Raw genomic sequence first — 10794 nt, 5'->3', positions numbered from 1 at the left:
GGGGGGGGGGGGATGCGGAGGGGATGGAGAACGCCTGGATAAAGCGGCGTATAATTAGATAGGGTGCAAGATATATTTGGAGCTTGGCCATGTTGGCCGGACGCCAGACTTTAGTCTTGCATCTCCCATGCTCCTTTTCCCAGCGTCGTTGGGTTACCTTTTCGGGTCGGCGGGTGGAGGGGGGAGGAAAGGGGTTGATACTGTGATCCACGTGTATGTATATTAAACGTTCATGAATGTACCGCCTTTTGGGTATAAGAGGGGGCGTAAAGTTACACAGACGACACAGGGACAACGAGTTTTAGAAGAGGTTAGGGGAGATTGGGTGAGGTTTATGGGTTGGAATATCCATATCATTTTTTTTTTTTCATCCTTCGAGTTTAGTATGAAGTTATTGGTATTGATGGGGGGAGGGGGGATTTTCTACGAGATGTTATGGAGAAATGACAAACATTGTTATGGCTGAAAATTGCCGCATCGTGAGTGTTGGTAGGGCTGCGCACGATACCGCCCAAAAATAATCGAGACGATACCAAGACGAGACTGCCGCTGAAGGGAGACTTTTGGGGAGAGTCTCGTCGAGTCTCGTTGTTGGAGATTTTTGGGGTCAAATGAGTCGTGAGGGTCAGATGAGTATGAAGGTCACGTGAGTTATAAGGGTCAGATGGATAATGGGAGTCCTCATCTGACCTTTCAAACTCATGTGACTCCTCTGACGCATCACCTCTTCAAACACATCTCACCGATAGAATTTATTTCACCCTGTAAACTCATCGGACTCTCAGACTCATCTGACCCATAAATCCTGAAATTATTTATATCTTGATGATTGATCCATGTCCTTCTGCGAAAACCTACTTAATGGTTGATTAATGGTTAAATTAAAAAAACTACTTGTTGAAATTCATCAACTAGTTATTGAGATTCCACAACTAATTGTTAAAATTCGACAACTGCTTGGTAATTTTTTTTTAACAACTAGTTAAGTTGGTGAGATGTTTTTAGAAAGTCGGATGAACCACCTCGTCGTTTGATCTCATTGATGTTTCATCATATTGTTATCGTTGTTTATTAGTGAATTTAATAATGTAATACCGTGAATATTACAGAACTAATGAGAATGAAAAAGAGTGATTGACAGTTCATTGTAATATAAGAGAAAAAGTAATCATGAAGACAAATTTTTTCCTCTTATTTCCCGAGTTTTACACTCATGAGACCAAGACGATACTCTCCAAAGTCTCGTCTTGTCTCCTCTCGTGTGCAGCCCTTCTCGTGCTAAGCCCTAAGAAGCGATGAGTTGTCCTGCAGAGTTTTGAAGCGAAGAGAAAATGTGAGAGAATTCTCTGGTGTTTTTAGGCTACATCAAAGTTTTTTTGTATTCACACACCCTCTATTTACCCCACCACAATGCGTCACTTCAGCCGAAAATTCAGCGCTTTCACGAACCCCAAATCACATCATTCAATCGCTTTACCCAGAATAATGCTGATACATCCACAACTCAAAGTATTTTCAATTTTCATTCTTTCCCATCAAAATGGCGTCCCAAAATCGCGTGCAATTTACCCAATCAAATTTCACAAAGAGAGGATGGACTTCATCGGAGGGTACCTCCCGTATATTTCAGATATCTTGAAAAATCAAAGTTTTAATTTGGTTTCAAGCTGCCCTCTCCGTCCCCCTCCAACTCGCAATTATGAAAGTTTCAAGGTAATTGGTTGAGTGTGGTACCGATTGGCTCCACGGATGTTACGTCGTGAGTGGGATAGTGGGAAAATGTTTGCGTGCCCTCTCAGTCTGACGTTGGCACAAGTGCCCTCACCCCTAACGTTCCCGAGAAGAACTGAGGAAATTCGCTCAACGCATCAAGATTGAGCGACTCTAGGGGAAAATGGGTAAAAATGTCGTGACAGTTTTTTCACAGTTCGTCGAAAGAACAAATTAATTGACGACACGAGAGGCACGAGGGGACCTGCCAGGGGGGAGGGGGGGGGGCTCTAACGACTTTCGAGTTTGATTCAACGATAAATCTCGAATCTCGTTTCGTGGGCTTTTACGGCCACGGGAAAAGGAAGAGAGCGTCCCGCGTCGGCGGGTTACGTCGAAGGGGTAAAAGTTGTGAGTTAATCTATTTTCTCGTAAAGCAACTTTAACCCCTCTAGTCTCCCTCCCCCTCCCACCCCCCGCGATGCCGTTCTTCACTTTATTTTCTTGGCTCCGAGGATATGCGTTTTCTTACACTTCAATAAATTTGGAGAGAAATTATCGACAGACATTATGACTCCTGGTTTTTAAAATTTATTGTTTGTTGTGGTTGTTTGTTGCAGAGAGCCTCAGAGAATACTTCACCAAGTATGGGGATATCACGGAGGTTATGGTTATGAAGGATCCGACAACGCGACGATCAAGGTAGGATTTTTTATTAATGCAAATGTCTTCATATTCATTGGACGGGGTGTCCAGCCGTCAGGGAAATCTGGGAAACAGGGAATTGCGACAACTTTCTGGAATTTAAAAATTTGATGCTTGTTTTCTCTAAGTACCTAAATTGAATGAACTGAATAAAATGAACAAACTGAGATTCAATTTTCAGTTGTCAAGCAATAGTGCTATTTCTAGCTCCACGTGTTTTTTTTCTCGTTAATTTCACGGAGGGGCCGGTAAATAGGGTCTCTCGACACTGGAATGATTGACGAGCAAGGCTTCGTCGCGTTAAAAATAATTCCCGCGAATTTGAACAAGAGGTTTCAGTAAAATTGCGAATTTTCAGCGACGAAAATCCTTAAAATTCCTTCAAACAAGGTAATTTTTTTTTAATCTCCATATTTTTTCAACACTCCAAGTGTAAAATTCCACAGAAATTCCCCGCAATTAGAGAGGTGTGATAATGTTTTCATAAACTCAAAAAAACTTGAGTGCCAATGAAGTTTTAAAAGATTAAAATCCCTCTTAATTAAAGAGTAATATTCCACGGAATTCTCGCCGGAAAATTGGCAAATTTTCCGAGGTACAAAACTATATGTTCACCAGTTATCCCCTTCACTTTTCCACACCGTCTACAACTCTGAATTGAGAAAGTCAAAGTTTTAGGGTGGGTCTAATCGCCTTGGAATTTCACAACCGAAAATGTTCGAATTGCGTCTGAGGTCTTCATTTATCTTTCTCCAGTGCTCACCCTCAGCGCCCATTCTAATTAATTGAACCTTGAAAGTTTTACTCTATTTAGAGTTGAGAATCATGGAGAGATGATAATTTGAGTATTGAATGGAGAACTGAAGAGTAAATAAGCAAATTATGATGGATTGAGGAGAGCGCTGAGGGGTTGTTGAAAGTATTCTCGGGATTATCCTCATAATAATGAGGAATTGAAGGGATTTCTAGGGAGTTTCATGAGGTGTATTCAACGCTACAAATGATCGAGTTACTCGAGTGGAAATTTCAGAAGAAATGCTCAGTGAATTCACGAAACCCAAGCTTTAACGGTGTCTTTTTTTTAAGAATACTAGATCCCATTTACGATGGAAAATATGAAATTAATAGTGTATTGTGATATAAGGGTAGGATTCGTGTGTTTGTTGCAAACTTCACACTCGTCATAACCTGCATAAAAACCAAATTATCCCCAAATGAAAAATAATAATTTTTCAAACCTCATAATCATATTCAAACTTCATAATCAATTTTATTTCTCTTCTACAATTTATTGACAATTTTTGATTGAAGAAAAGCCCAACTATTCCAAAGAGAAAATACGCAACTTATTGCGCGCAAAACAAAGGAATAAGTCGCACTTTTGACGTAGCCATGACATAAAGGACAAAATGATGATGAGGATCACGATCGTAAATGAAATTATCCATAAAAATACCATTCAGTGTAGAAATATGAAAACCAATTTCCTCAAAAAATACCTGAAATCGCGGAAATTAAATTTCAATAATAAACCTGATAACTTCAATTCTCCATTGTTCCATTCCACCACTCCATCCGTCCACAATGTATACTCTTTCATTACTCCCACAATTTCAATATTTTCCATCATTCCCCTGAGACCGTTTATTTGGGTCACAGTCCTGAGATTGAGATCTCATGATTCCTCATTAAGAGCTGCCCAAATTCTCGTTTAGTTGCAATCTCAGATGTTTTTTAGAAGAGATGGGGGAGTGAGAAAGAAGCCACCCCCATCGACGTCTCATTTCCTGCCTCGAACTTATCAAGACAAATATCCCGGGACTGTTCGTTCTCTCCGTATCTCAGTCCCTTTCTTACTTTTCCGCCTTTCTTGTTGAGAGAGAGGGTGCACTGGCAATCGGAAAAGAACTCTAATGAACAAACTATCCTAATTTCAAGAACAGCACTGAAAGACGGTTATTTTCACTGACGTTTCATTTAGAGTCGACTTACAATTCTCAGGGGAATTAATATTTATGGATTTTGCTGCTAGAAAAAAATTGAAATTTCATGGACAATGACTAGGGCAACTAGACCAATCGATAGACCTCAGGAGAATAAGAATTCGTTAGCTTACTCGAAGTTTCAATCAAAACATGAACATTAACTCCCAAATTACGCAGAATTTCGTCTACACGGAAATATTCAGTAAAAATTACGGAACAATTCACGTAATCTGTAATGGGGAATCGTTTTCCGGCAATTTTTATAGGAATGGAAGAGAAGAAATTTCTCAATCGTTGGGGAAAAATTACGGAATGACTTGTTGTCTCTACAGCGCTGAGTCACCCGACGGGTGGTTAATTTTTACGGAACAAATCGTAGAATTAACGTGGCGATTCGTACAATTTCAGTTGCGACTCACACTTTTTATTGAATTTTACTTCGCTCGCGGATTACATTTCGAAACGTAATTTTTACGTTTTTTTTCTAGTAATTTTTATCGAATTTTTCTCTCCGTGTATGAAAGACGAAAATTTTGTGAAAATGTTTTATATCGAAATAATTAATTTTCAATGACGAAATTCCCGGAAATTTCAGTGGAATCATAACGTGATGAGAATAAAGAATCCAAGAAATGTCAGGCAAATGTCAACTAAAATTTACCACAGTGTTTCATGCTCATGAATAATTCGATATAATTAAAACATTGGAAATAGCATCATGTGGAGGGAGTTAAAGTTTTCTCGAGACTATTCCCACTCGCCTGAACTCAAACAATAGAAAATCCAGAAATATCCTATTTCATTATCCCCGCAAGATAACACATTTCCGTAGCGGTTTAAATCGTCTCACGTGTCTGATAGCGATGCACCCACACACGTGAATGAGACAGAAAGGAGAATGGAAGATGTGGGGGTGTGTGGAAGTCGGAAAATGCCAGAGAGGGTGGTAAAGTAATTTATCAGCTCGTCCGATAGGTAGAAAAGGGGCTGAGCCTTCACGGTTTACATACACTCACCATTTGCCTTTATCCCATCGCCTATTACTCCCCCATTTTTTCCTTCCTCATACAAAAGAGTACAGAATTTGCATTGAAAATATTTTCATTACATCCAAACATTTAATTAATGGAAATAAAACAAATTAAATAAAAAATCTGAACCATGTGAATTTTATGGAGAAAAAAATTGCTGAATTGATGAATGAAAAAGAATATAATTTTTGTAACTGAATTGTAAATCATAAATTTTATAAATCATGAAGAAAAAAAATTGCATTATAACAAGCAGGGATTTGAGCCTATCCGACAGAGAAGGTATGTGACCGCTATACGGAGAGAATTTTTTTAGAAAAATTCTAGTGCTAGCACGGGAAAAGAGGCGCAAAGTAACGGCTAGGAAAAAATTTCAGTGCCGGCACTAAAAATTTTATTGGGGAAAATGCTGTGAAAATTTCACAGAAACCCCCAGAAGTTCTACCGGAAATACCAAGATATTTTACCTTAACAGCACTAGAATTTTTCACAGCCGGTGGATTGTGATTTTTTCCGGTACTCGTACTAGAATTCAGTAGTGAAGTGGTAAACTGAGATAAGTCGACTTATTTCCCAGTTGAGTATTTGAGGAATACTTCCAAATCTAAGGGAGATAGCGAAATTTTCGTAATTACATTTGTTGTAGCACTCAATCAGCTCCACAAAAAAGGTTATAACAAAAATTTTGCTATCTCCCTTAGATTCCGAGATGATGATTGAAGACCGGTCAATAATCAAAATTGACTTTTCTCCGTTTACCACTTCGCTACTGAATTTTTCTAAAAAAAATTTCCCCGTGTACTTTTTGCGGAATTAATCTCTTTTTTTTATTCCTACCAATTCCATTGGTAGTAAGTTACCGAATTCGTGGCAATTCCCTGTCCTTATGACAGGCATATAACCATGACCCTAAAAACATCATTCCTTCACGTTTCATAACATTCCATACCATTTACAATAAAAATAAGAAAATCGAAAAATCGGTCAAAAACAAGACTTCCCTTCGGAAACAAAAATGCAAAAAAAAGATAATTAAACAATTTGAAATTGCAGAAAATATAAATTTTATAATTGAATGAATCGTAAAAATGTGAATTTCCATCGAGATAACCGAGAAATCACGGTAACGTCCCACATAGACCATCAGCCCCCTCTTCTCTATTTCACTCGTACACAAGGATCACGCGATTGCCGCGTTAATTCCCGTAGGGCACAGCAGGTGTCCTCGTGCGAGAACTCACATTAATCCACCCCTCCTCCCTCCCCTCGCTGCACTCATATATACCTCAACCGAGGGGTAGTAAAACGGTACGAAAGAGGTGGTTTGAGGGGTACGCAGAAGGGGATGTTCGGTGCTATCTGTGTAGCTCCGGGGCGTCCCCTTATTTATTCTTCGATTAACTACGCTTGGACGCCACGCACTTGCGCTTGGCTACCCGCATTTAGGGGTACCCAGTTGTGATATCAGTGGAGAAATAATTTGTTTTTGATCGGCAGAGAAATTACCGAAAATCGAGAAATTAGAGGGGAGCATGCGTTAATTATTCAACCCCATTCATTAAAGAAAAATATGAGGCTGAAAAAATTCATTGTAAAAACTGTTGATGAAGATAAGATACTAATTTCTCAAAAATCGATTTTACTCTTCACTTTGAGTTGAGGATGTCTAGCCAAAACCCACGCTATTCACCATCATTTTAATATTGTCTCATATGCCAGGTTCATATTTGAGCCACACGTCAGTAATAATCTTAATATTTCCATCCGGACGTCCTAGTAAGAAATTAATGTCTGAAAATCACTTCTTGTAACATTACGCTCAGGGGAGAAACGTGACCGTGTGAACTTTGATCGAGATGTTGCATGGGTTAGACACTCAAGATATTGAAAAAAAACTACAAGCCGTTTACTTTAGACTATGGAGAATCTATCGCCAGCGAGAACAAGCAGGGCACCGGGCCATATAGGCGTGATATCTTCGATTGATTTTCGAATTCCTCTAAAAAAAAATTGACCGCCATTACGAGTCGAGCAACGCGACAACACCGCACAACAGCTGATCGAGGTCGGTAAAGTCGGTGACGATAATTCAGTGCTGGAAGCAAATGGACACGTATAACACACACAACATTCATCTCACTGTTACAACCCCACTACTAGCCGAAGCGTGCGATGTTGCCCGATTAAAATTCGACTGTTACCACTGCCGTCACAAGTCCTCCATTATCTATGAACATTTTCTTTAATTATTGTTTTTCAGACCGGAAAAGTACCCCATAGCACTTCTAATTTGATGAGAAAAATAATTCGCAACACGAATGATTTATCTAGTCAACTTTATTTGTCTTTTCAACTGGGTTGTCCACTCGACAGGTTAAACATCCTTGGAAAAATGATTGAGAAAAAAAAATAATAAAAATGAGTTCTGAAAATTCTCATCCTCACAACCTCAAACTCCAATTGCGATTCAACCGCATCATCTTAAACGTTTCATAGCGCCATATATCTCTCATTTTGCTCTTCCACCGCCCGAGGAATCAACTGAATGAACGTGCCAGGCGTCACTAACTAAAACACGCACCAAAGAACTGCGCTATATACACGAGATTTTATGGACAGAATATATATATTTTTTTCTCTCCTCCTTATTCCTCCCTTCCGTCTATTTTTCGTTTGTCTCACCTATACATATATGTATACACTTTTTACTCTCAACAACGTCTTTTACGACACCAACCTGTAATGCCAACATTACACGGTACGTACACGCCCAGGACGTGAGTGAGATACGACACCGTAAAGTCCTTTCTGCGTCCGTCGGGTCTTGTCACCGCATCTCCCGTGTATTTTTGCTGATATAACGCACATCTAAAGCACTTGTATATAGGTTATGTCGGTGGTGGTGTTACGTTATAGTTGGGCAGGGGGAGGGGTGGGGGTGATAGAGAGGGGGTGGATTGTATCACTGGAATGACAATTTCAACGGTTTATATTGTTCGCTTCTAATGTCAGTGATAAAAAAACATTGGATACTTTTATTGCTTCGTTTTATGTGGCATTACAATGATGTTTGTTGACAAGTCATTGGTGGTGAGAACATTGTTGAGTAATTTTTGTATTTATGATGGAATAATAACGGTGGAGAATTCATTTCAATGACACACGGACAAAAAAATGTACTCGATTCATGTGTATTATTCTTGATTCAAGTGTAAAATATAATTGATTCAAGCGCTTTCAAGTGTTATATAAGGGTCCTGCACTAAGTGCAAGAATATAAGGGTCAATAAATGGATGTCAGGCAATGAAGGTCATACACTGTTAGAATTTTTTGGACATTTCATGGAAGATATTGAGTAAATCTCAAAAAATGGTTATGAAATTTCAAGTTTTAAGTAGAATTCGCGGAAATTCATGAGTTTTCAGTAAGAGTGAGATGGAAATTTCATGACTTGATTGAATTTTCAGTGAACACGAATATTCAGAAACAAAATGACATGAATGTTCAATTTTTCCCTGAATTTTCCTGATTTTTCGGAATTTCCAGTGGAAATTTTCCACAGTACAATTGAACTGAAGAATCAAGTATTTTATTGATTTCTAGATCATTTGAACAGAAAATCAATGGAATGTTTGATTTTTCAATGACAAGATTTCCCGAAATTTCAGTGGAACTTGAACACGATAACAATTTCCGGACACGGAGAGAAAAATTCAATAAAAATTACCAGAAAAAAAAGGAGAAATTACGTTTCGAAACGTAATCCGCGAGCGAAGTAAAATTCAATAGAAATCGAAATTTTTAACAGTGTATAAGGACTAAAAACGGTGATCAAGCATAAAATATGATTTATATTTAGTCATTTTCTTTACTTTTATATTCTGACCCTAATTTTTTAACTTCCACGTTTTGATCTTTATGTTCCACTATAACCCCGCCTGATACAAAAAATCATCTTCGAATTGAAATACCCATCCCAGGATTTTGTATATTTTATCCTCGAATCAAGAACAATATACTCGACTCAAATATATTTTATACCCAATTAAGGTATATTTTTTCCCTGCAAATAATGATTCAGTCTTGTCGTTTCAAAGTCGTTGCAAATAATGATTCAGTAATTCTTCTTGTCGTTCTCAAGTGCCGCAGTAAAAGCGAAAATAAATAATCTCTCAATGAGTAACATTTTCTCCTGACATCGGCAGAGGTCTATTTAAACTCCATGTACAAGCGTATAACCGCATAAAAACTTAACACGTAACACCTGTGACCGCGATCCGTCAGTATCAACCGCATCATATTTAGAATATAGTTAACCCTCCCCTCTTAAATCAAGTGTATTAATAAATTCGCCTCTAAAACCGCAACGAGATGCTAAAATTAGTGTTCATCAGACGTTTCTGAAATTATCTAGACACGAGTTGTTGGAATTAATGAAATTTTAACGAATATAATTCCGTACATATTCGTAAAGTCTTGGCAGACGTGACGTCAGCGATGGTGCGACATGTTTATTTTTACCAGTCATTGACGAATGCCAGGGGAATTAAATCATTTGAATCTGTCTTTTATCTGTTTTTGCGGAATACCAGGGGTGCAATGGGCGATGATATACATAAATGCACACTCGACGATATTGTACATTTTGCATCATTGAGTAAATCATAGTTGGTACCCGGGGCGTATTTGTGATGTGGCGCTTGTTTTGAATTTAATGGACATGAAATTGAGTGTTATGTCTTCCTGGCAAAATGTATGGTGAGTTTTACCCCATATAATCTACATTTTTCAATTTATCATTGTTCTTTATTTTTATTACGGGGTCGCAATGAAGTGCGAACATTTCTGTCATATACAGGTTGAGAATTACTGAATGGAGAGCATTTATTAATTACTGATGGGATAGAGGGGGTTTAATTGCCAATTTGACTCCGAGGGTTGATCCTTTCGTTGAATCTTGTCACGAGATCTTGAGGGTCAAATGGGAGAGGTGGGTGATGTGTTCTGTCAGTATCTTTCCCATTTGACCCTCACACCTCAACGCCATTAATGTCCGCAGACTTCTTCACCAAATCAACACGAACAATATCTCCACCTCAAACTGCAATGATTCCACTCCTACATTTTAATTACGACTGCGGGAAGTGGTTGCAACGAGGGAGGCAAGAGGCACTGCAGGGATGACCGGAGGTCGAAATAGTCGTTGCTGTTGTTTCGACAACGAAGCGCGTGCTAACGCCATTTCAGGAACTATTCTGCAGTAAGCATCCCTACAACCAGTTTGCTAACTAACTCCGGGCGCTCCTGCATCCCCTCCTCTCGCTCTCCCTCGCTCCCGCTCACTCTCTCTCTCTCTCTCTCT

General features: G+C 38.8%; 1 protein-coding gene across 3 annotated transcripts in view; it reads left to right on the top strand.

Moving 5' to 3' along the window:
* LOC107043729 (RNA-binding protein Musashi homolog Rbp6) overlaps positions 1-10794 on the top strand; it is a 385155-nt gene that overhangs the window by 136195 nt on the left and 238166 nt on the right. For all 3 annotated transcript variants that reach the window (XM_015265333.1, XM_015265331.1, XM_015265332.1), the window contains exon 3: positions 2331-2412. In XM_015265333.1, coding sequence (XP_015120819.1) covers positions 2331-2412 — 82 coding nt within the window. The remainder of the gene's footprint in view (positions 1-2330; positions 2413-10794) is intronic.

Source organism: Diachasma alloeum, unplaced genomic scaffold (genome assembly GCF_001412515.2).
Source record: "Diachasma alloeum isolate Michigan unplaced genomic scaffold, Dall2.0 Dall_scaffold_00622, whole genome shotgun sequence".
NCBI classification, from domain to species: domain Eukaryota; kingdom Metazoa; phylum Arthropoda; class Insecta; order Hymenoptera; family Braconidae; genus Diachasma; species Diachasma alloeum.
Note: the sequence above shows the minus strand (reverse complement) of the source record. Positions and strands in the feature narration are given on the sequence as shown.